General features: G+C 38.4%; 1 protein-coding gene across 1 annotated transcript in view; it reads right to left on the reverse strand.

The window, feature by feature from the left end:
• LOC122808680 (alpha-2-macroglobulin-like) overlaps nt 1–27,941 on the reverse strand; it is a 2,380,392-nt gene that overhangs the window by 2,129,560 nt on the left and 222,891 nt on the right. The window contains exon 3 of the mRNA XM_044079659.1: nt 4,001–4,166. Coding sequence (XP_043935594.1) covers nt 4,001–4,166 — 166 coding nt within the window. The remainder of the gene's footprint in view (nt 1–4,000; nt 4,167–27,941) is intronic.

The raw sequence follows: 27,941 nt of genomic DNA on the forward strand, positions 1-27,941 counted from the left end.
ACAGGAGCAGGATGAGAAAGGACCTTACTGACATGCAATTTCAAAGTTAGAATACTGTTTTGAAGTAAAAGAGCTAAGCAATTCACCATGTCTAGAAGAGCCCCTATAAACTCTAACATTTGAACTGGTTGAAGTTGAGACTTTGCCAGATTTATCATAATCCCCAGAGAATGAGACAGATGTAACAGGTAATACCTTGCATTTTCCAAACACCACCTTGTCAGTGCAGTAAGGAGCCAGTTGTCTAAATAAGGAAACACTCTGGATCCGTGCAATCTTAGATGAGCTGCCACCACTGCCATCCATTTGGTGAGCAGCCTGGGGCTGTAGTGAGAACGAAGGGCAGAGCTCTGAACTGGTAAGGACGGGCTTCCAGCTGGAAGTGCAGATATCTTTAGGATTACCTGTTCATTTTCATATGACAGTACATGTCTTGAAGATCTAGAGAGCACATCCAGTTGTCCTTCTGTAAGAGAGGTAGAATGGACTGAACAATGACCATCCAGAATGTGGCATTCTTTACAAATTGGTTCAAGTAACTGAGATCCAGAAAGTGTCTCGGGTCCCCCTGTTTTCTTTGGCACTAAAAAGAACCTTGAATAAATTCCAGATCCTCTTTGGTCTGGTGGAACCTCTTGGATGACTTATTTCAGCAACATTTAAACCTCTAGAGCTTCTTGTTCTCTTGGATTGAGTGGAACATCAGGGAGACTTTATCTGTGGTGGAACTTGTGAAAAGGGAATGAAATATCCTCTGGATACGATCCTTTGCACCCAAGAATCTTGTGTGATGACTGTCCAGGCTTTTACATGCAAGGGCAAGTGCCCTCCCAACTGCCTCCAGATAGGGACAGTCGGACAACCCTTCAGGAGTGCTGAAAGGGCCTGTCCAGGAAAATCTTGAGATCATTGAGTCTGCAGACCCCCTATACCACAAGGATGGCATCTCCACTTATCGTTATTTCAGCCTGTGCAACTAGGGGAAAAATCTCCATGCAACTCCTGGAAAGGCCCTTGGGATTTTCTGAACCATTCCTTCTTACCACCACATTGATTGCTAGAAAAGGTTCTCTGCAGGGTAGAAAAGCAGACTCCCATAACAGATAATGTCTCTCCATCCTTTTCACTGTGTGTCTCTAACTATTGGCCCAAATAAGGAAGCTCTATCAAAGGGAGCAATGATGAATAACACCTTAAAAGGCCTCTACAAAATCACACAACCACATCCAGGTATGTCTTCTAATAGCTATGCTTGAACTGGCAGCCCAAGTCCCTCTGTAACCTAGTGAAATGAGCCAAATAATTCAGCGACCATAAAGCAAAGATCTCTGATGCATACATTCACTACTCAAACCTGTCTAACTCTCTAGACTCCTTTATTTATTTATTTATTTATTTATTTATTTTTAGCAGAAGAGAAAACAGAATGTACTACCAACAGAGAATACCTCAGGCCGAGGTAAAGAAAAGAAAATTACCAGCAATAGTAAATGGAAAATACCCTACGGTAGAAAAATTGGAAAGAAGTCAGAAAAAGAGGTAAGCGAAATGAAATATAACTGGAGAGAAAAGAAGGCAACTAGAAAAAAATTATTAAATACAATCCTATATAACTCACACAACACCCACTAGAGCTTGAGAAGTCACAATCCCGACTGATCTTGAAGAGCGGCAAATGAGAACCTGAAGTAATACAGCAATCGGGCATTATGGGTAAGGGAGGAGCTTGAGAGTCAGATCCTAGAATCTAATGAAAATAGCCAAGTTGGATCCAAGGTTCAGATCCAAACCCAATTGTTGAACGAATGAAAAGAACATCCGATGCCTCTCTTTATCCAACATGGTGAGAGGGGGGCTTCTGTGTGTCTCACAGTGGTGTATATAATGACCAAAATGTTTGAATGTGTGGTGTTTTGCCTTAGGGGTTTGCTTGTGGAGACACTGATGCATGTGGTTCCTGATAGCAGCATATGTGAGGCCTCTGAGGTTTTGGTAAGTTACTTCAGAATGCCTCCACATACGTGGGTTTGTGTGTTGAGAATTTACTTAGTGAGGGAAATGATGTATGTGTGTTGACAATGTGTTTGTCATTTGATTTATCAGTATTTGAGAGTCGTGTCTCAATTTTCACAGTGTAACTATATCTCTCACATAATGTGTTTGTTTGTTTCAGGATTAAGTGCTTGTCAGTATACATGAGGCAACTGCTACACTGCCTAAGGATGCCCATGTCCACAAGGCTGTCTACAGAGATAGCAGGAAAGTGCCTATCCATGGTTTCAGTTTTTTTACTATGGGTTTAACCAGGGAGAAAAGTGGGTAGATTTGATTGGACTGAGATAACAGCACTGATGAAGAATGGGTGCTATACATATACATATACACACACACATATATATATATATATATATATATATATATATATATATGGGTGTGAATTGCAGCTATCCACCAAGGTGATGCTGCTCTGTACTCAACACAGATGCTCCCACAACAGTAGAGTTATTGGGTAAGTTTGCAGAAATAGTTATTCTAATGGAAACTTTAACTTTTAAGCATTTGCTTCTATACAGGGCCACTGCTAACTGCTGCTGCACGGATGGCAGCCTAGCACAAACACTGGGCTTATAAAGAATCAGAAAAACACATTTTACAGCAGCAAAGACTACACAGCAGTCAGGAAAACATGTAATAATCTTTCAGACAGCAGCCCCCAACTCAAATAGGTTTGTTACAGCATACTTCTGCAGTCAGAAAACCCTCTTAAAGTAAAAATGCTGGTTTTAGAGCTCAGTCTCAGGGAAACCACACAATCTATATACTAGAGTCCTGTAAAACTAGCAGACAATGTAATTAAGTACTATAGCAGCAGTGAAAATAGATCAGCTTTAAAACACTACTGAAGTGAGAGAAATGTAAAATTAATACAGAATTCATATAAAATACAGTAAAAAATAACCAGCATATGAGCAAAATGACACTTATTTCCCTTATTTTACCAGTGGATGGCTTCTCTGTAACTCTCAGGTGAAATAGCCAAACCAAGAGCAGCTCTGAGGAATTCAGCACAAACCTATGCAAACTCTACGCTTATACAGAATCAGACAAACAAGTGTTACAACAACAAGGCCTACAGACCAATCAGAAAAACACACAAAGCTTTCAGCCGGCAGTCCCAGACTCGGACAGGTTTGCTAGTGCACACTTCTGCCACAACAGTACAGTCAGAAAACCCTGTTGTAAAAATATTGGTTTTAGAGCTCAAGTTCAGGGAAACACACAATATATATACTAAAGTCCTGTAAAACTAGCAGACACAATCATCAGAAGTGCAAATGATGCTTATTTTTGGTTTTAGAAGCAGATGGCTGTAGATGCAGTAGATTCACTGTAACTCTCAGAAGAAGTAGCCAAACCAAAAGCAGATTTGTGGAATTGAGCAGAAACCCATGCAAGCAATGGGCTTATACAGAATCAGGAAAAACACGTTTTATAATGCAAGGCCTACAGACTAATCAGGAAAACACACAATATGTTTTCAGCCAGCAATCCCCATCACGGACAGGTCTGCTACAGCACACTTCAGTACACAAGAGTGAAGTCAGAATACTCTCAATATAAAAATGCTGGTTTTAGAGCTCAAGTGAAGGGAAACCATACACTCTAGATACTAGAGTCCTGTAAAACTAGCAGACAGTGTAATTAAGTACTACAGCAACAGCGGAAACAGTTTAGCTTTGAAACACTAAAAAAGTGTGAGAAATGTTACAAATAATTCAGAATTCTTGTGAAATACAGTAAAAATAACCAGCTGAAGTGCAAAATTATACTAATTGTTGTTCTTTTAGCAGCAGATAGCTTTAGATGCAGCAGATTATGTGTAGCTCTCAGGTGAAGTCAAACAAATGAAAAACAGATACCACTTCAGTGCTTTCATTTCCAGGTATTCATGCTGCAACAGTTACAGCCTATATCCTAGTAAAATGACCTCTACATTTACCTGTCTGCCCTGGCTTGTAAACTGGTTTGTCGGTTTGAATAAATGTGCCATTTTTCTTTTTCTTTTCCAGGTAAATTTTCTTTATCTTTTCAAATCTGTAGCTGTCACTTCCCCCAGTCAGATTCAGATTGGCTTCTTCAGCTATATCTATGTTCTGAATGGTATCCTAGAAACAAAGGTAAGTCAGAAAGAAAAATATTTACACTGACAGAATGATAAGCTGACATAAGGAGACATATAAAACGATACAGGTTTAGAATAGTCATCTTATGTATTTTGCCTTGAGTACATGACAATAGGGGAAACTCTTAACGGTTTTGATTCCAAGGAATGACTGCTCTAATCTTGACATATGCTTATTGAAAATGCCAGCATGAAGAATGGTCATTCATCCTTCAGATGAAACATTAAATTGAAGTCCTGTCTGCTCCAGTCAGTGATAGTTGAGGTGGATGTAAATGATCCCAAAGCACCCGCTGAAAAGAGTAGGGGATATTACCCTATGCCCTGGCCAATTTCCCCCTTGTAATATAATACAATCCTGGGTCTCCACCTGAAAAAAAAAGGTAATTTGCCTAGACAGGGACTAACCCAGTCAACAAAGCTAAAAAAAAATAAAATAAATAGAAATAAAATGAAATAAAATTAATTATCTAGCTTGCCTTCACCAGGTCCAAATATGCTGTATGGACTGAAGGACTGCTATTCCAGGCTTTTGTGAACTTTTTGAAATTGTTTACTAAATTAAGTAGACCTGATCTACACTTAAAGCCAAACTGTTGAAGGTCTAATTGGATCAAGTTTTTGATATCACCATTTATGAAGTCAGACATGTGTTTCACGGCTTTGCAAATTAGGCTAGTTTGGCTGGTGGATCTATAGTTCCCCCCAGTTTGTGGTAGGGCCTCCTTGTGCTGGGGTTTCATAACACCTTTCTCTTTACTTCAGGGACATACTCCCTGTACTTAAATTAAACATGTGCAGGTGGAGTTCCCCAAGGGCATGTTTACTATTATTTATTAGACATCCAGATACATTATCTGAGCTCATTGGAGTAACATTTTTAACTTTTAGCTGTGTAATAAGGACACATTCTTAAATTCTTGGGGAATGCAAGGGACTCTGGAATTTGTGGAAATTCAATGACCATTTCAGGGGTAAAATAAACATTAAATTTATCTGCAAGTATATTAACTGTGTCTTTAAGGTCAGAATGGATGGTGATATTTTGGATTAGTTGAGAGTTATTTCTTAATTTCCTGATATAATTATTAAAGGAAATATCATTATTTTTGGCTCAAGATGTTAGTTTCAATGTGTGTTTTGCTCTGATCTTCCTGACTGTAGTTTTTTACTTCTTTGTTCATTTTATAGTCTTTTATGTGGGTAAACTTAGATCTGCTGCAGGACTTTAAAAGTTTTTATTTTGTTATACTATTTATTTATACCATCAGGCGACTAAGACAGTTTGCTTTTAAAAGTCCCATTATATTTGGTTTTAATAGGGTCTGACAGATCTACATACTTTTGCAGGTGGGAACAGAACGTGGCTGTATAAGTAGAAGCTGAAACTACTTAGGGACTGGAGATGTTGCAAGCAAATTTCTACAGCTCATCTTAGAGATGACTATGTTTGTTTATATGAAGTGCTTAAATTCTGAATTGCTCTTGAGAGTGCTTGAAAATTTAAATGGAGAATGCCACTAATTTTTGGTCAGAGATGGAGATGCCTATGTTGATAAGAAAAAAGTCTAGAATGTTCTGACCTCTGGTGTGTTGACTTACTATTGGTGCTATGGAATTAAATGAAAGTTAGACTCACCATAGTGGTAGATTTGTGTTGTCTGTTTCCATCCTTCCTCAACAGGTAGGTTTCAAATTCTACATCAGCCCTTCTTCCAAACTTCAGCATCCATAGCTTAGGCTCCTCCCCTTACCCATAATTCCCTAATGTTCCCAACATTATCGCAGATCGAGTTTGCTTTCAATAGCATGACACAAAAAGGTGACTACATATACCACCAAAGAAAAACAGGTAAATAAGAGAAAGCAGTCTTCTCTGGAAGAACATGAATATCTGCACCAATGACAAGTCATATGGTCATACCTGAAGCTATAAATGGAAATATTCTTCCATGACACAGAAGGGGGGAAGAAGGGAAGTGAGTTGAAAGGGAAGTGAGTTGAGAAAGGATGGAAACTGTCATCACAGATATGTCTTTATGGTGAGTACATAACTTTCATATCTGATGTCTTTTCCTTCCATTCCTCAATGGATGGGACAGAGTCTCCAGCAACTTATCTCCCAGGGTGGTCTCAAGGAAGGATGTTCCAAAGGATGGTACAAACAAAAGATGCCCTATCTCTGGTTGCAGGATCTGAGGACTTAGAATGTTTAGTCGATGGAGCCAAAGATAACACTGACAAAGGAGAGTGGTCAGAGAGTACTTCCTCATCTCTTTTCACTTTTCCTTGGGTTTTTCCATTCATATCTCTTTTTTTTTTCATTTAAGGTCTTATTCCCAGATGGAGACACTCCAGAAGCAAATGCCAATTTTGAAGATTCTCCTGGCAAACAAGACCCTTAAAGAATAGCTTGTTATAGTGCTCAGTCATTGCTTGGTGCCCAAATGCCATGCAAATTGAGCAATCCTCTTCAAGGTGGACATATACACCTAATGTACGTATCCAAATTTGACATTTTGAGGCTGCAAACCACACATTTCTTAAATCAAGTAGGTTTGCTCACATACTTATCCAAGAAAAAAACAAAAGCATTCTCACAATATTACTAATTATCAGAAAATAAAACAGTTTAACAGTTCTACCAACAGTAGTGAAAAATACCCCCAGGCATGAGGTAATACACAAAAAATACCAACAACAGTAAGGTAAAAATACTAGACAACAACTAATGAGAAAGATGCAAGAAATGCCAAAGGATTGTGCAAGGCCTATGGGAAAAGCTTCTCTCCCTCTTTTTTCCTGTGGTAAGGGAAGGAAAGGAAATCTACAGAAAATTAAGATAAAACACTATTTTCATATATAGATTACAAAGAAATAAGAAAAAAAGCCAAAAGGCATTAAGAACTTGGCTAAGATGAACCTAAGGTAACGAATCATGTCCATACTCAATAACAGACAAACAAGATCTGAGGTAATGCTGGGAACAGGTGGAGATTATGGGTTAAGCGGAGAAGCCTGAGCTACTGATCCTGAAGTCTGAAAAAAAAGGCCAGTGTTAGATCTGAAACCCATCTGCTAAGAAATGGATGGAAAAAGGCAATATCATATCGTTTATTAAGTCAAGGAAGGCCCAGATGAGAAGGCAAGAAATGTGGAAAATGCATAAATACAGTTGCAAATACAGAACATTTTTGGAAGAACCTCATGCTGATCAGGAACAAATGCAGGAATGGTTAAGAACAGGCAAATTCAAACCAAGCGATGAAAGGTTAATATTGGTGGCATAAGATAGTAGGCTACATACACGTTGGTTTACAAAGTCCACTGAACATGTGGGAGAAACAGACAAATGTAGGTTTTGCAAAACAGAATTGGAAACAGCTGCACACCTGGCTGCGACAGTAATGGCAGAAGGACTGTATACTGAAAGGCAAAATAATGTGGCGAGACTGTTGCATTGGGGATTGTGCAAACATTATGGTACTGAAGTGGCTGAAAAACACTGGAAACATGAGTCACAAAGCATCACAGAAAATGATGAAGTCTACATCACATGGGATCATCCATTACCAACGGTTCAAAAAACAGATGCTAGAAAACTGGATATAGTGTGCCAAGAAAAGAAGACAAAAGTAGCATTGATCACTGAAATTACCACACCCAGTGACTACAGTGTCCTGCGTACAGAGAAACACAAAGTTATAAAGTATCAGGATTTGCAAGCAGAAATGAGAGCAATGTGGAAGAAAGATACCCAAATAGTTCCAATAGTAGTAGGAGCAACAGGTCTTATTAAAAAAAAGCCTACAATCGTTTTTAGATATGCTACCAATACATGTAACTCCGTACAAATTGCAGGAGTCATTGCTGGGCACGTTGCAGGTGCTGCGAAGAGCACTTCCGGCTGACATCAAAGAATGAAAATATTAATTTCACGTACTTTAATCGCACTTTGACTTAGGAATGGGGTCCTTTCCCGTCATGGAATTAGAAACCCAAAATATTTGGAGAAATTAAAAATTAAGGAATCTTAGGGAATAATCATCTTTTGAGATGCAAGTACATTAGTTTATCAAAAGATAAGTGAAGTCACCCATCATCAAAGGACTTTTCGCTCTGAGAAGTTTTGTGACTACATTTAGGAATCTGGGGGCATGGAGGTCTTCCAACAGCAGATAATAAAAATGAAAATTTGTTTTGTTTTTGGTAAGTCAGGGTTAAATAAGTCTGATTTGTGAATCTTGAAGAATCTGACTATAGGTGACACAGTTTCTGACAAAAATATGGAAATGCCCAAGCAGTTTTACTCAGATCTGAAGGTATGATGAGCAATAAACCCAGGTAAGGAGGAATGTTATCTTTACAATGAAAGCAAGCTTCAGTTAAAAACAGACATGGATTTATTGAAGTTGCAGGCCAGTGTGATCACACAATTTATTACTAACACTTCTCACATTAAGAGCAGTAACATTAATACAGTCAGATTTGCAATCTGCAGTATTGTATGTTATTTTGTCATGTCCAGTAGCTAGACTTTGCCTAAAGAGGCATTATGTGGGCAGCAAGGGCTTTGGCCACTAACCAGAAGCCATAGAAAATACATTTATGTAAGTAAACATATCATAACAGCAGATGTTCCAATGTTCTGTGCTGCAGTAGCCTAAGCCATATGGGTTATATCTTGTTAAGGATATAACAGCTGACAAACTTTCAAAGTTTTACAGTGTCTTTCATGCACCCAACTGTTAGGAAGCTCAAACAGAGCTGTCTATAAGTAAGGTTTGGGTGTCAAGCCCTTCACAGCTTTCATGCCAAATGAGAGAGGGAAGCTAAAGCCTTGAGAAGGGCAATGCTAAGAAAATAAGCTAACTGTCCAAACTGTGGCATAAATAATATCCAAAAGTAAAAGGAGGGATGGAGGAAGGGAGCAGCTACTCATTAGTGATCATTTAAATATCTATAGTTATAGTAAGTTTACTTACACAACAATACTGTGTTCATCATTCTGATTACTGTTGCAGTAGCCTAAACTATATGGGTAGATTAGCATACCATAGAGAGAATGAGAGGAGGAAAGAAGACAGTCCCTGGAGACTGGTCCTAACCAAGTCTGTCTTAGATCTTGAGATGGAATCTATATTATAGTGCTTTGTAAAGTATGTACAGAGGACCAAGTTACTGCTTTTAGCAAACTTCTAGAATCTAACCATTTTTAAAAAGCCACCGATTAAATCAAGGCCTTGCTAAAATGGGTCTTGACCCTGTCTGGAACAGTTTTGTTGTGGTGGGTGTAACAAAAAGTAATAACTTGAGAGAACCATTTGGAAATAATCTATTTAGACACTGGTGGTCCTGTTCTTACCTTCCATAGATCTGAGCAACTGATCAGAAGTTCTGAAAGATTTAATTTTGTGAAGATAGTACCTGAATTGTCTGTGAACATCCAAGGTACAAAGTATCCTTTCTTCCTCATTTTTGGAAAGAAAACTGGAATATGGATAGTTGGCTTAAAGTAAATATGGATACTACTTAAGGCACAAAAGAGAGGTTAGCCCTTGAGGAAACCTCATCTCTGTGGAAAATAAGAAAAGGTTGACTCACCATAGAAACTTGCAACTCATATACTTAACACTTCTTCCAGATGTCAGTACAGTAAGACTGTCTTCCTTGTCAAGAACATCGTCAGGCTATTGAGATGGTCCAAATGGAGAAAGAGTTAATCATACACAAAATAACAACTAGGAGGAAACAACTATTTTCAAAGAGGCTTCAAATGCAATACCTCTTTCAAAAACAACTTAACCTAGGAGTGTCTTGAACAAGGGCGATACAAGGCTAGACACAGCGAAACATCTGATGAATGAACCCTGACTGAGGATTATGACCATCAATAGGAAAGAAACCCACACAAATATAGTGAAGAATCACAGAATCAGCAGCCCTGAATGGGTTCTCATTATTTTGTTGGTACCAACTAGAAAACTTTTTCCATTTGATAATTTAAGATTTTTAGTAGCAAGTTTTCTTGCCTTATTTAATACCTCCTGTAAGTCCTTGGAGGAAGAAGGTGCTTAAAGGTATTAAAGCCCTATCAACCAGGCTATCAGTTGTAGTTGCTTGGAGTTAGACTGTTTTGAACACCTCTGATCTTATGCGAGTGATTCCAGTTACAGAGGAAGCTTGTGGTTATTGCCTCTGGCCAATTCCAAAAGAAGGGACAAAGTATAGTTGTACAAGTAATCTTACCAAAACAGTAGGTGTTTGAATGATTACTGTTTTAGGCTACTACAAGGCCCAAACAAGGCACTAAGCTGTATGGGTTATATCCTACAAAGGATATAACTGCCAGCCATCATCCAAAGCTTCAGGTCACCTTCTATGTGCCCAAACTGTTAGTTAGCATGAGCTGAGCTGACTAAAAAGACAGGTTTGGGAGCCAAGCTCTTCAAAGCTTTCATGCTAACTAACAGAGGTAGGGTAAGCCCAGGAAGGACATTAAAAAGGTAAATATCTAAACTCTGGCATAAAAAAAAAAAACACACCAAAAAGGGGGGTTGGAGGGAAGGAGCAGTTACAGCAGCAGTGATCAATCGAACATCTGCTGTTGTAGTAAGTTTTCTTACACAACTGTACTATGTTCATAAAGTTCATTACTGATGCAGTAGCCTAAGCTATATGGGTAGATTACCCTAGCTTACTACATTTGGGAGGTGGAATGAGGAGCCCAGGAGTCCATAGAGAATGGTCCTAGCAAATCATGATCAAGACCTAGAGCAAGAATTCACCTTATATTGATTTGTAAAAGTATGTACAGATGACCAGGACGCTGCTTCCAGAATACTCCTAGAATCTATCCCTTTCCAAAACAACACAGATGAAGCCAAGCCCTGCTAGAGTGGGCCTTGACCCTGCCTAATATAGCTTTGCAGTGGTGATTATAATAAAAGGTTATAGCCTTAAGCAACCATTTGGAAATAGTTTGTTTTGAAACAGGCTGCCCCTTCTCATTTCCTTCACAAGAAATTTACAATTGATATGAAGATCTGAAAAATTTAGTTGTCTCAAGATAGTACCAGAATAGTTGCCTCCAGACATGCAAGGTATGGGGTATTCTTTCTCCCTCCTTTTTAGGTTCTGGAAAGAAAAGTCACCCATGTTAGCTGGTTTAAATGGATTAAGTATTAGCTTCTCTAACATAAAATTAACATTCCAAGGATGGGCCACCAGGTTTCTTGGAGGCCTCTTATGCAAAATCCATTTAAAAAACTTTTTTATATGAAAATGCATTGAAAGAGGAGGATCCACGGATAGACATGCTGAAATGGCCAATAAATGAACCTTGATGCAAGGGTTATTATTGTACTGTCGACAGTTTAGGCTGTCGAATGCTTATACATCGACACCAAATCATCAAAAGCTTACAATAGCAAACAGTTTCCTCAGGAAAGAATTTGCATGGCCATTATTGGGGATTTGCCCTTTCCCCAATGTAGAGCGATCTCGGAGTTGGTATATTTAGTTGGGGGGGTGTGGGGGCTCAGCCCCCCACTATATTTGGGTGTGTTTATTTTGTTTACGGATGGCCACTCAAATTTTTTCCCTAGGAAAGAATTTGATTATGTGGCCATTCGCTATTGTAAGCTTTCGACGATTAGTTGATGTTTTTGGATTCGACAGCCTAAGCTGTCAATGTTATGATATAGACACGATGCAAGAGTAAGAAAGGCCGTAGGATAATAACTCACACAAATATCATATAACCAGAGAACAATGAAAACCTTTTTTCCATTCACTAATATCTGATTTTATAGTAGCAGGCTTTCTTGCATTCATAAATACTTGTTGCACATATTTAGTAAAAAGTTGACTAAAGGAAATTAAGACCCTACTATCTACTATCTAGGCTGTCAAATGAAGCTGATTGTGATTAGGGTGTTTCAAGCACTAATGTCCTTGTGTGAGTAGATCCAGTCTGTGAGGAAGTTTGTGGTAACTGCCCCTGCCCATTTCAAAAAGAACTATGGCTGCCTGGGCCAGAAGGGAGTCACTAAAGTAATCTTGGAGAATTTCTTCTGCATCTTCAGAAATACCCTGGATATCAGTTAAAAAGGGAACATTCCTGCCAGGAAAATAAAAGGAATCTATTTTCTAGTCTTCTTGCATGGAGTCCTGGAGCAGAATCTTCTCAGCAAATTGTTCAGAAAGAAGGCAAAGAGGTCTACTTGAGGAACTCCCCACAGATGGAACAAATCTTGGAAGACCTCTCCCTCCCAATCTAGCTTCCATTCATGTTCATGACGGCCTACCCTTGTCCTGCTCAACTTGTCTGCCACCCAATTTTGCTCTGATGAAATGTTGGATGCCTGAAGAGTGAGAGTGCGCTGTGACGCTATATCCATAGACAACATGGCTTGTTTGAAAAGGGAGTACAACCTGGTTTCCCTTTGCTTGCTGATGTACAATATTACTGTGGTTTTGCCTGTAAAAACTTGAAGAGATCCTGGGGCCAAAGATGATTCAGAGAGTTTCATCTTATCAGGGCAAGCATCTCTCTTATATTCATGTGCTTGCATCTGTCCTTGGTTCTCACACACCTGCACTTTTATCACTCCTAAAACTGCTCCCCAAGCAAAGTCTGAGGTGTCTGTGGTGACTGACTGCCTTGGAATAGAAAGGAGAAAGGCAAGACACAGATTTAAGGATATTTTCTGTCTCCACCAAGTGATTTCCCCTTTGACAAACTCCAGCGCTGGAATTTGAAAAGACAAATGGTGCTGTGACCACTTCCCTCAGTTTGGAAAAAAAGAAGCATGTGGCTACAGGATAGCTTGTAAATGTCTGTCCTAGTTTAAATAAAAAAATGGCTTAATGGAAGAGACAACTGAAATCAGTGATAATTAAAATTAATTCAAATTAAAGAATCAATAAACCTGTATTTGTGGGGATAGTAATAAACTGCTCAGTAAGTTTCTTCTTACCGAATTTCATATTTACTGTAAATAACTTTCAGCATAGTATGCTGATGATCTTAAAGGCCATCCACATTATGATTTCCAGTTGTACTGCTTCCTTGGCAAACAAACTGTATTTAGGGAAACACACTGTGTTGCTTTCTTGTTTTATTATTTTTGTTAATATTTATTTTGTATTTCCATTTGTTAACTTGGGATAGTCCAAATGGGTGGAGTATTAGCCACTTTTCAGTGGAGGGCCAGAGAGAAATGTTCTGGGTATACATATTTTCATACAGATATTTTTACAGTATCCAATATAGTCACATATGTTCAACATTATGAAGAGTTAAGAGGTGATTTGCTGAGATACTATAAAGTGTTTTAGGTTTTGTATTATCTAATGTGAAGAGCTATAATTATCACTACTAAATAAAGCACAATTAAGGTATTACATTGTAATGCATATGCATTGTTGGTAACAGATAATAGCCTATTATCATGAATTACACAGACCAATGCAGTTAGATAGGCATGCCTTTTATCACCACTGTTACAAGTTTATAGGACAATGCTGGGCTATTGGCCTGGAGGCCTTTATAAGCCTAGCCAAGAATTATACCCATGTTCCCACAAAATCAGCACCTGTTTTCCCTGTCCAACAGGGACACAGGTGGGATCCCACTGGTATATTTTCTGTTTCGCATCCAGTTGTCCAAGTTCCTCTTAAAGAGGGCTAGTGAAGTACTCTGCTTGACATGGAGAAGATGTCTATTCCACAGACGGGGGAGTCGTTGGGACACAAATCTATCCCACCAACAAGTTCTATTAATGTCACAGACCAGGTTGAGACCTTGTGTGCGGGTTGCACGAGTGGAATTTGACTTACGGATACACAGCAACTCCATCAAGGCTGAGTCTGAGACGGCCTTGTATGCCAGACACAGGTCACCTCTGAACAGTCTGTACGAGACTGAGTAGAGGGACAGGGCTGTTACCTATTGTTAGAATCAAATCCATTTTAAAATCCATAACTTTGAAAGAAACAGTTTAAGGTACTTCTTTCTTTTGCTCTGTTCCTCCACTGACCATTAATATCCCTCCCAAGCACCCCACTAATCCATTTGTTCAGGCTGGCCATGGGGGCGTGAAAAGGACGAGCAGCTGTCACTCACTCCCATCCTCCAATACTAGAATGCTAGGTCCTACAGGCACCCAACCTGTTAAATGAAATCATTTCAGAGTTCAGCTGATAGTCAGGGCTTTATAACTCTATACCACAGAGCAGTCACATGGTACAATAATCGTTAATAAAATATTTATCTTTGTGGTTAATACTGAGCAATTGTTCTCTAGTCTTAATAATTCTTCTCCAATAAGCCTTCTCCACTTCATCTTGAACATAATTTATCAATAAAAACTTCCATGTCATCTTAAATCGCTTGTTCTAAAAAACAAAATCAAGCCATTCACTACAAGCTCTACTACATATTCCCAATAAGAGAAAATTTTCTTTGTGTGCTCAGGATGACAAAGACTAGCATATGCCCAGGTTGTAGTAAAACAAAATTTTCTATACAGACTAGTAATTATTAAGAAATAAATTTAAACAAGCTACTTCTGTAGTATTCTTAAAATATAGGTGAAGCTTACTCCAAATCTAATTTCATTTAAAGGCAACAAAAATGCATTACTTAACCAAAAAGAAAAACACACATGCAGCTTGTGTAAAATCACAAAACACAAAAGAAAACAATACACCAAAGAGTTTCCATTTTTTTAGATCATTCATCTTTTAATGAATAAGACTTCTTCAGAAAATGTAGCTCAATCATCAATTATTGCAGTCACATGCCCACATCACAAACTATCATTAAAACAACAAAGAAAATAACAGTGTTAAATAATTAAACACTGTATACTAAGAAATACATTAAAATAATTTGTTGATATAAAATGTAGTCCTTTTCTTTTCCAACTCACATTTAATATTGAAGCAGCTGTTACCAAAACATAATCCGACTTGCCAACATAGTTCCCTGCATTCTAAAACTGCATTAAAGTCACATTTCTAAAATCTATATTCACTTATTCTATAACCAAAAACCTTCTCAAATCAGCACACAAGACAGGATGCATTGCTAAGAGATTATTCAGATTTTTCTTCTTGATGGGTCAGTCAGTGCTCCTGTATTATCTTAATTGTTTTACCAACATAAAAGAACACACGTGGTTTGCACTCCACTAAACAAACTACACATTCAGACTTGCATGTAAATGTACTATTAATCCTAAAATAGTCTCAACATTTGCTGCTTCACAAAAAGGAGAGATAGCAATAAAACAACACTGCTTTCTACTGACTTCTAGTGAAATCTCTGATGTTAACAGGTATTATCCTTTTCAAAAAATTCTTTCAGATTGTGTTTCCATTTTCCTAACAAAAGTTGGTGCTTTGTCTAATATGTTTTTAAATTTGACATTACCCCATAATATTTTCCAGTTACAATTAACACTATTCATAATTCCTCATGTATCTACTGAACGAGTTATAACAAAAATAGTAGCACCAATCACGTCTATGAACTTTCTGTCCTGAAATAAAGCCAGATTTCAGAAAGGGAGGAAATTGTGACCATCTTTTTGTAATAACCTCTGCAGCAACATCACTTACTAGCTTCAAAAGATAGTATTTATTAACAGCTGTAAAAACAAGTTAATAAATGTTTTCTTACTGAAAAATGAAATACATTTTTGGTTGCAGAAACCAAAATTTAAAAGAAAGGTACTTTTATTGAAAGAATTCACAAAACAATTTAATTCATCTATATTACCCCTCCATAACATCAATAAACTATGAATACAACAAAATTTTGCTAAAATCAGTTTTATGTAAACAAACCTCTTCCAAACTGGCAAGTACCACGTTTACAAAAACAGAGGCATTAGCAACACCCGTAACTACTCCCACTAGAAGTTAAAAAAAAAAGTTATTTGTAGAAACAGTTTCTAAAAGCAAACAAATAAAAATCATCTTCCAATTAGAGAAATCTTCACTCTTTCTCAGAGAAGATACACTTTCATGAATCGGAACTGAAGTGTATAAATTTTCATGCCCACAATAACTAAAATTATTTCAATAAAGTTAGTCCCAAAAGCAGTCCCACTGCTTAATTTTCCTAAAAATTCCATGAATCTGTTGTAACACATTTTAACATTTATTGTAACACTTTGAAAAGGAATAATGTAACCAGGTCTTCTTATGAACCACAAGCTGCAATTATAGGTCTTAGTGGAGGATCATTCTTGCTATTATAAATCTTAAGAATTCTTTGTTTGTTTGTGTCTTTCGGCTTTTTCCTGGTTAGGGGTCGCCACAGCGGAACTCCGGTCCGCTAATGATTGGCAATTGATTTTTACGTACCGGCTTGCCAGGCCTGACGCACAACCTTCAACGAAGGTACGCCCATTCACACATGTCTCCATGCAGAAGACGCTCTAGCCGAGAATCGAACCGGACAGTGTCTTACTGTGAGGCGACAACGCTACCACAGCACCACCACCGCAACTTAAGAATTCTAAATACATAAAACTGTTTAAATTGTAAATTTATTTATTTTATTTACTTATTTGACATTTGTTAACAGGGAAAGTCCCAGTGGGTCAGGAACACATTTTCAGTAGAGGCATGGGAAGAAAAGCTCCACACATTAAAACTCTGTCAAAATGAACAGTACAGAGACATTTAGTTATACATGAGGGAGTGCAGCTCACAATAAGTTGCAGCTAGACCTATTGATATACAGTCGATGTACATTTACAACAGTAATCCTTGCAACAAGAAATGCAGGGATAAAAGGTGAAACAGTTTAACTATTACAATCTTTTTACATATACTGTTGGGTGTACATTATGAAAATTTATCTAGTGTGATGTGACTGCAAAGTTTGTTAGGTAGACTGCAGGTATACTTTTAGAAATAGAGGTTTATTAAAATAGAAAAGTTAGTTAATATACGACAGTGAAGCCTAGTAGATAATTTGCTGGAAGAAATGGAGGGAGCTTAGAATTTGTAGTCATGTATCAAGTTCTTAGACAAGTTTCAATGAATCTAGCTGCAAAGTCCTTTGAAAATGGGGGAGGGAAGAAAGCATGGTGGGTAATATAGAGTAAGAAAAGAGGGGAGGATGGGGGGAGAAAGTCTAGAAGAGTAAAGTTGGACTAGGTAGGAAGGGGGTTAAGAAATTGGTAGCTATGATTTTTTGGAACAGGGGCGGATGCTTGTATCTAGGAGTTTTTTTTTAGCACGAGTTTAAAATTCTTCGTGTTTGTTATAGCTCTGATATTTGCTGGTAAGGCATTCCAGAATTTTGCTACAGTGTACTAATATATAGACACTGTCCAGCTTTTTTGTTTGATCTGTGTAGGGTTACTAGTTGGTTGTCTTCAGCTTGGAGGGTTCTGGTAGGTATGTAGGTTTGGAGAAGTGGGTTAAGTACTGGGCAGTTATCAGGCTGATATATAACTTTGTGTGCCGTATGGAGTTATAAGTTGTCTAGGAGGAGTGAAAGTTTGAGCCAGTTGAGGACACTGAGAGCTGTACGGTGGTGTGTGTTATGTGGTGCATTTATAGAAAATTTAGCAGTTTTATTATGACAGGATTCAAGTTTGTTTTAACAGGATTATGTGTAAAGTACGATTGCATAAGTTGCACTTATCTATAACAGCAGATGTTCAAATTCCTCACTACTACAGTAGCCTTTATGCTACATGGGTTGTTTCCTGCCTAGGAAACGACAACTAATCAGCTTTATACAGCTCTGCCCCCACACCTTCACTCTGACTAATTGGCTAGCCCCACAGAAGGAAATGAGCAGTTACGAATGAAGATTTCTTCAGAACGTTCTTGCCCATACGTAGACAGAGAAAGGTCCAACAATCCTGAACCAAATATACTATAAATAACAAGGACAAATATAAACACAGAAAAGCCTACTTTATATGCCTGTTGCAACTGCATACACAACAAACGGGGGGTGAAGGGTGTGTGTGGCTACTGCAGCAGTAAGAAATTCAAACATCTACCGTAATGGGTAAGTGCAACTTATACAACTGTGCTATATTCATCATTCCTATTGTTGCAGTAGCCCTTAGGCTATAGGGATTGATTGTCAACACCTATCCAACCTGGGCAGAGGAAGGATACAGATCCAAGATCCCTTGAAGAATGGTCCTAGCAAAGTAGCTCTGGACCTACAAGGAAAACAGTTTGTAATGCTTTGTAAAAGTATTCACAGAGGGACTATTATGCTGCCTCTAATATGCTTCTGGAATCCACTCCATTCTAGTATGCCACTGGAGAGGACAAGGCTCTAATAAAATATACCTTGATAAAGCTTGGAATGACTTTTCAATGATAGTAATAATTAACAAAAAAATAGCTGACAAAAACCACCTACAAACTGCCTGTTTAGACAGAGAATGCCTCCTTTGTGTCCTTTGATAAGAAATAAAAGCTGGTTAGCTTTAAGATCGGAAATAGTTCTGTCAAGTTAGTCTCTGAGCTGCCTATGCACTTACAGAGTATATAGAATCATTCTCCCTGTTTTTTAGGATCTGGATAGAAAACTGGTAGATTAAAGTCTTAATTCAAAGTAGCCACTTTGGGGCATAAATGAGGGGTTTGTGCATAATGTGACCCTATCTCTGTGTAAAATGAGGTAAGACTCACCCACCATGAGATCTTGCAACTCAGATTCTCTTCAAAGATGTCAGAGCAATGGTGAGTACAGTAAAGACAAGAACCTTAAATCAGCTAGATGAGCAGGTTCAATATGTGACAATCAAATTCTCCAGCACAAAGTTATGATCCCAAGTATGATCAACTTGTTTACAAGGTGGTACCAGGTGTAAAACTCCATTCAGAAACTGTTTTACCTCAAACAGAGAAGAAAGAGGATGATCCACATGCAGACATGCTGTAATGGGTGCAAGGTGAACCTTTAAATATGAAAAAGAGAGGCCAGAGAAAAACTAACCCACACAAATATTTGAGTGCCAGTAGTACAAAAATCACTGATGGACTCCTAATTATTGGCTACGTACCAACTAGAAAATCACTTCCAATTGCCAATACATAATTTTCTACAAGCAGGCTTTCTTGCCTCCTTTAGTACCTATGGCATATTCTCATGAAATAAGTGCCTAAAAGGTATTAGAATTAATTCATCCTCTCAATCGGTTGAAGGAGGTCGAGATTGGGGTGAATCAAACTTTTTGGGGTGAGATTGGGGTGAATCAAACTATTTTTCTGTTTTGTGTAAGTAGATCCAGTCAGTGAAGAAGCTTGGGTTAACTGCCCTTGGCCAATTCCATAAGTAAGGAGAGCCAATGTTGCCTGGGCCAAAAAAAAAGAGACTCACCACAATGATTTTTGGGGGAAATCCTACTGAATTTATAGAATTACCACGGATATCAGTGAAAAGGCTGGAAAAGAATAAAGGAACACTCCCTTCCAAGGGAATGTAAATGTATCTATTTTTCAGGCTTGCTTGCATAGAGTCCTAATGCAATTTTATTTTGAGTTGCCTGCTTTGAAAGAAAGCAAACAGATCTATTTGAGGTGCTCCCCGCAACTGTCTCAATTCCTGAACCCCCCCAATTCAATTTCCATTTGTTAGGGTCCGTCATGGCCCTGCTCGACTTGTCTGTGCCAGTACATTTTGCTATGACAATGCTTGGAGGATTAAGGAATGCTGAAGAGCTAAATCCCAGGATATTACAGCCAGCCTGTATAGGGGTCTGACCTTGCACCTCCCTGTTTGTTTATGTACAACATGACTGTGGTATAATTCTGTAATCAGTTGTAGAGGTCCTAGTGACCGTACATGTTGTTGTTGTTGTTGCGTCTTTCGGCTTTTCCCGGTTAGGGGTCGCCATACATAATGAGCAGATTTTAATGCATGGATCACAGCCAACATCTTTACATTGATGTGTTTTGGCCTGTCAGAATTATTCCACCAGCCTTGCATCCTTACCTATGGAAACTTCTCCCCAGGAAAAATCAAAGGTGTCAATGTTGAGAGATTAGTTTGGGGTCTGAGGAGAGAAAGGGAACCTGGGTTTAAATGAATTTGCTGTCACCACCAATGTAGTTCAGTTTTTAGAAAGCCCAACATTGGAATTTGATGTTTTAAATGATATAAATGCTAGGTTAATGTATTTATTTTAGAAACCACTGCATCTTTTTCATGTACAGTCTGGCTAGAGGAATCATAAGAACAATGAATGCCACGAACACTAAGATTCTGAGAAATTCTCTTGCAAAATTATGTGACTGATTGGAGAAGCTCAGGAAAGATTCCAGATAAAAAAACACATTTTCTTGTGTCAAAAAGGCCTTTTGAAAATAATTATCTAGAAGGCAAGTGAGAAACACAGTCTTGTGAGATGGAGCCAAACAAGGATTTTGCAATATTTATCCGGAAGCCAAGATTAATCATAAGAGGCACAGCCCATGTTCATGATGCTTGACATCTGAATAAAGATTCTGCAAAGATAAGTCTAGTGTTACCTTGAAACTCAAGGGAGGAAAGGAACGAGAGGGTCATGGGTTCTGTAAGGTCAGCATTTTAAATGTTGTGACTTTCATGTACAGATTTAGAAAACAAAGATCTAGAACTGGTCTCCACAAGACCTCTTTCTTTGGTATAGAAGCTTTCTGGAATAGAAGTTCTTGTCCCTTTGATTTTCAGGCACTGGTCGTTGGGTGTTTAGACACTGAAGAACCTTAGGAAAATATTCTGTTTGGTTAGGAGGGAGGCAAGAATTTCCCATGAAAGGAGGTTTTTGTATCCAGGGCCATCTGTAACCCTCCCAAAGCACTTTCAACATACAAAAGTCTGAGACAATCTTTTGCCAAAGGGGAATGCTGAGTACATGACCATATGACAGACCTGTAGAGATACTGACTGGCAGGGGGGTTGCTAACATAGTCATTCTGCACTGTTGGTCCATCCTTATTCCTGAAAAGATCCTTGTCTTGTTGTCATTTCCCTCTGGCCGTCTCTTTTCAGCACACTGCTTACCAGAAAAAGACTGGTTTTGCTTGTTTGTTTTTTTTTTTTTTTTGACAAGGAAGGAGGCCTACAAGATTTGTATTGGTGGGCATAAGAAATCTTAGAAACTCCCTGATCCAATTTCCCTCTTTCATCATATTGTTTTTGACCTCAACAGAAGCACACTTTTGGTTACATACCCAAGCATATCTTCTCAACACTGTAGCAGTAGCAGTGGCCCCAGACACGTATATGCACAATCACATACACTCCATGCATGTTTAGACATCTGGGATAAAGTTGAAACAGTTTGGTTAAAAAAAGAACTTCTTTCTGTAGGAAGTGAAGTAACAAGTTACCCCAGACTATCCATATAGCAAATAATAAAAAGTACTCATAGTCCTGATAATTGAGAACATGGAAAGCCAAAGTGGAAGAGGAAAATATTCTCTCACCAAGACGGTCCATCACCTGTCATCAGGCAAGGGATTGCTATTCAACACCAGTCTATTCCTAGCAGGAGAAACAGTAGATATGGCAGCTGGGTCTAATCTCAGGTTAGAGAAAATAAATTTCTCAGTCTGAGGGACTTTTTACATCTTAACTGCTTTTTTTTTTTTTTTTAAGAATGGTATCCGGATGTTTACAGACACTATTCAATAGATCTTACAAGGCTGGCAGTATGGGAGGGATGGATAAGGATTATCCATTATTATCTATTCCATAAAAAAAAAAAAATTCATTCATCCTAGCTATGGCCTGATTAAAAATAATGTTCTTCCATATAAGGAAAAGAAATAGAATTTTCTTCACAGTCAAAAGTTGACCTTGTGAGTCTGCGGGAGTATAAGGCCCATCTCTGTCAAAGTCAGAATTGTCGGACCTTGTTTCCTGAGGAATTTCTTTACAGGAAATGCTCTCCTGTAATGGCTTCTGGACACCAGAAATTCATAGTCTGTAATGCATGCTTTGCTAAGGTAAGAAAATCATCTTTCTTACCTGTAATTACTTTTTGAAATAAACAATGTTTAATCTATTGTTTTTTATTTCCTCACAGAATTTTCTGTAGAAATAGACCAACTCAAAGGAGGAACATCTCTTGCCTCAGTTAAGCCATGAAGAATCTCGCAGAATCTCCCAGAATCTCTCCCAGCCCTAGAGAGGCTAGTTATCCCATGCCAGCATCAGACATTGGAACAGCTGAGGAGGATGTGGCTGATCCTCGGTATATGGTGGCAGAAAGAACTACACCAAGGGAAGTGCAAGAGGTAAGTCAATAGTCTGAGGAATAACTAATAGCCACTGCAGGTTCACCCTCTATTGGCTGTGGTGAAAACTGAACCCGAAGCAATGGCACTTGATACGTGCTTTTCTTTCTTTCTAGGGATAGCAGCAGTGAAGCTAGAAGCACAGTGTAAATATGCATGCTGTAGTCAAGGAACAGAAACCAAATGTAGTAAGCATTGGAGTGAGTCACTTGGAAGGCAAGTTGTCATCTAATGCATACAAGCAGCACACTTCCACTCATAATTTTTATCCCAGCCCCTTCACAAAGAAAAATTACAAGTAGCACACCTTTTCTGTCAGCACATGTGTCCCATGTTAAAAACAATGTCAAACGGCAGGTAGGTTGTCATGAATTGAACTTAATCACTACAATCTAAACACGAATTCCTGCCCATCCCAAATTAAATATTTTTAAACAGAAATGTAAAAGTTACCAAAAGCAGAACACGTATGAAGATGAAATGTATCCTTAACTGGCTATATAACACAGTAAGCTGTAAACAGCAGTCCCTGACAGGAAACTTCCAACATTGATAAGAAACACTGTTTTTTTTAAAGGGGAAATTCTGGCTTTAGTCAGATATAAAGAAAAATAAACAATGTTTTCTTAAAAGGGCTACAATTTCTGCATGGAAGGGTTCCCCATTAGGGACTTAAATAAAGCTCTTAGGTGACTGCTGCTCCTGTGAAGCCCTAGAGATGCTTGAGATGCTTCTCCTTGAGGTGACAAGAAAGTACTAAAGAAAATTTCCCTCCGACTGCTGATTCCATCCTTGGACTGACCAGTTGGCAGTCAGAGTGAAAGTGTGTGTGTGTGTGTGTGTGTGTGTGTGTGTGTGTGTGTGTGTGTGTGTGTGTGTGTGTGTGTGTTGGGGGGGATCCAAGAGTTTTGTGAAGCTGTCCTGTTGTTGCTTCCTATGCAAGTCTACTGCAGATAGGGAATGATGAACATTATTACAAACCTGAGGATTGCAACAACTTCCTAATATCTACGTCACAAATATTCTAAAAAGTCTGTACGGGACTACATAAAGGTGGATTTAATATACCATTTCTCAAAAACTTACAATTATCATCTTTATCCAACATTTGTTGTTCATGAAATAAATAGGTTAAATTCAGTTTTCTAGTAAACATTTTAACTTAACTGTCTTAGTCAAATCAGCTCTAAAGCATGGTTAAGGTGTTTACCTAAACCGTATAAAGGGCATGCTCTACACAGTATGTCAGTTTGTGATTCTGTAAAAGCAAATTCAGTTACATTAAAAATAGAGAACTATAAACAGTCTGACTCCTTCGAAATCAAGTCCAGACTCTCATGGATGATGCTTGTGCAGATCCGCTGTAGGATCTGAACTTAAGTCCCCAATAAAAGTGCTAATGATGCGTCATTTTAGACTGCAGGGGACTATACTGGCAAATCAGGTAAGAGTCAGGTAGAGTTCCTGGATTAAACAGTTATTTAAACATTAAATGCTAGTTGGAAAAGAAAAGAAAAGGAATACATACGATTTGAATGTATTTGTGCTTGTCTTTGAATCCTTACATTCCTAAGAACAGAGCATTTCTGTTAGCAGTGTGCTTCATCTTACTCCCTGCCAGCCAGAAGACTCACAGTCACTATCCTGCCTTAAGTGTACCATCTTGCAGCATTTCGGGTGACCCTCTCCAACTTAAAGACAGAGATTTTACATGTCCAGCTCATTATATTTTCTTTATGGAACTGCATAGTCCTAGTCTTCCTGGAAGCACGCCGTAAAGAAACCTCCATACACCTCCCTCTGCTCTGTTCTAACCTATTTAACCCTCCAGCTTTAGCTATTCTGTACTTGAAAGTTACTCTTATTTTGTCCTAGCCCTGTACCACTTCTGTTTTACTGCTCACTTTCTATATACTGTCTGCCCCATTTTTCTTACTAGTCTCTGTCCTTGCATCTTAGTATTTACAACCTGATATCTAGATATAACTAATATTACCTTTTGCTAAACCGGTCTGTCTTACCCTGTATCTCGGTATTTCCCCCATTATCTAGCCATAAGTAAAACTTTAGTTATATTTTTCCCACTTTTTGTCTATACTCTAAGTCTTGCACTCACTTTTCCTTTTTTGCCCACATTACAATACATACAGAATGTTTATGCTCATTTAAGCTCTCTTCTTACCTGTACATACATATACTAGTGGAGATATTTTTTTACTGGATTCTGAGGTGTTTTTCAGCTTTCCGAAGTCTGGTGTATCCCGCTCTGGGCTCACTCCGCTTCCCTACCCTACCCCCATTCCCACCCACATCCTCTTTCATTACATTTATGCACTCCTCTAACCCCTCCCATTCATTACTTTGTCAATACACTCCCTCAAACAATTACAAATCCTAAGACCCACCCCCCATCTCTCTACTCCTACATACTTAACACTATCTTTACATGATAGCTTCTCCACCAATACCCTCCATCAAATAACATTCATGCTTTTCATTGTCACCTACACTGCTTTTTCAAGTCCTACTAATCCATGTTACCTCCACACACACCACCTTATACTCACCACCACCTACATCCAGTACTTAAACCTTTCCATTACCAGACAGCACAGATAGTTACTCTAACATCTCACCCTCTTTATTCGTAACCTGTACCCACAATATAGTCAAAACGAAACCACTCCCTACCAACTCCAAGCTTAAAATTATGTCTTACACATATCCCAATCTCCTCTCATGGAGTAATCATACTTATACTACTATTCACCTTCTCCTCCCTTTAACTCAATGCAGGGACATTCATCCCATCCCTTGTCCAAATTACCCCCCCAAACCAACTTCAAATTCAAAAAAACAGCAGCTACATCTAAAAACAATAAATACATGTAGTATTTGTAATAAAATTACCACATTTCATGCCTGGCTAACTACTTACACCCCAAACCTTGTTGCAGTAACTGAGACATGGCTAAAAACGCATATTGCTGACAGTGAAATTCTTTCACCAGGCTACATCTTCATTCGCTCCAGTAGACTCAACAAGAAGGGTAGTGGTGTAGCTTCAAAACTCCCTAAATATCACATCCTATCCCAAACCAGTCCCCACTTTTGGAAATTTAGAATTTTACTAATGTTTCTTCACATTAACAGCAACAAAAATCTAAGTACTGTAGTAGTTTATATCCCCCCAGGCCACAATATTCCCATTCTAGAGGAATTTCTATCCTGGATAAACCTGAATGTCTCACAAGAAAACATATTCCTAGGAGACACAAACATTAATTGGCAAAACCTTACCTCCAACTCTCCAGTCAATAGTATAAATCTACATAGCTTTACACAGGTTATCACAACTCCTACCCATGGCCTATCCACAGGATCAGAGCCTACCCTAGATTGGATATTAGTAACCCACCCTCACAATTACTTAAACTCAGGCACCCTACCCAACATACTAAGTGACCACCTCTCAGCATTTACCCATAGAACTCACCCTCAATCAATCAAAACACATTCCTACAAAACATGCAGGAATCTCTCCCACTTTGACCACAATAAATTCATAAGCATTTTGAAAGCTCAAAACTGGCTCCCACTAAAAGTACTCCCCTTAGACGATGCTTTTAACTACTTCAACAAGCTTTTTCTGGACACTCTCAACAGCTTAGCCCATATACAAACTAAGAGAACAAAAGTGAACCATGCCCCTTGGCTAACAAAGCAGACCAAACAAAGCCTCCTTCATAGAGGTAATGCATGGAAAATATGGCAAAAGATCAGACAAAACAAAACAAACTTAATTACAAACAACTCCGAAATAAAGCGAAGAAGCTAATCATACAAGATAAAAAAAGCTACTTTTCCTCTCATCTATCCACCTTAAACAACAATCCAAAAAAGTTCTGGAAGTCACTCTCCATTCTACTTAATCCTGGCACTTTACAAAACCCATCCCCTGCACCCAATAAGACTCCACAGCAAATTTCCCATAACTTTAATACCCATTTCATTACTACTATTCAAAAGCTAATCAAAGACTTGTCAACGGGCCTAAACTCAAACTCCCAAAATACGACCATTTCCTTACATAACAACATATGCCCCACTCCAGACATTTCTTCTAATACACCCTCAACTCCTTCATTTACATTCAGCCTGTATCCACCTCTCTCATATTCAAACTCCTAAACAAACTCAGACCCTGCTCTCTTTCCACTGATAATCTTCTCCCACAATATCTACAACTAGCAGCAAATGCGATCACATATATAGATAGCATTCTTATAAATCTCTCTCTCTCAGAATGTTATGTCTCACATTTGTGGAAAAAATCTATTATTACTCCACTACACAAAGGTGCAAATTCCCATGACCTCTCTAACTATCTCCCTATCTCTATACTTTGTCCATTATCTAAAATCTTAGAAAAATGTGTACAGACACAATTACTCAAATACCTCTTGTATGCTCCCACCCAACATGGGTTCCGTCCAGGGCATAGCACTATTACAGCCCTGCTCTCCTTCACTGATACTGTCAACAAAGCCTTGGACGCTGGTCACTCTACTTCAGTGATCTTACTGGATCTATCCAAGGCTTTCGATACAGTATCACATACTAAACTACTAAACCAACTATCAAAACTAGGTTGCTCCTCAAATTTCTCAACTAGTTTATCTCTTAACTAAACAATAGGGAACAATCAGTACAATGACATAATTTACAATCTATCAGGCAAACAGTATAGCAGTCCTACAAGGTTCCATTCTAGGGCCACAACTCTTTAATACCTTCATCAATGATCTTCACAAAGCTACTCAACCAGGTGATCTTAACCAATACACTGACAATTCTACAATAATATCTACCTCCAACAATTTCTCTGACCTCCTCACAGTGACTCAAAATGCATTTACAACGATAGAATCCTGGCTAAATAATGCACAACTGCTGCTAACCCCCCCCAAAAAAAAAAATAAAACTTCTATTATTCTCTACAAAACCACCAGATATAGACTTCAATTTTTTTACTACTTGTAAAGAAATTGAAATAGTGAAAACAGCTAAACTACAAGACATGACAATTGACAACAAACTCACCTTTGAGCCAAACGTTCTCAACATAATAAAGAAAACATACTTTAAATTAGGCAAACTTCACTCAACCCTCAGCAATATACTACAATCTTGCTATTATAACATAGCTAAATTTGCCTTAGGAAAGCCTAACCACTCACACTACTGCCAACCAATTCCAGAACTGAACTGGCTCGAGTTCCACAACTATCTCTGTTATACCCAAATAACTCTAGCCCACAAACTAATTTTTAATCTTAACACCTGCCCAGCACTCTACTCAATCCTACAAACTTATACTCCTACATGAAGACTTAGATCCTCCGGCAGACAGCTATTCACAGTAACCAAACCCAAAAGAGCTGGACAATGCCTGTTGTCCCATAGCATTGCTAAACTA

The sequence above is a fragment of the Protopterus annectens genome, chromosome 8.part0, assembly GCF_019279795.1.
Source record: "Protopterus annectens isolate FY-2018-M chromosome 8.part0, PAN1.0, whole genome shotgun sequence".
NCBI classification, from domain to species: domain Eukaryota; kingdom Metazoa; phylum Chordata; order Ceratodontiformes; family Protopteridae; genus Protopterus; species Protopterus annectens.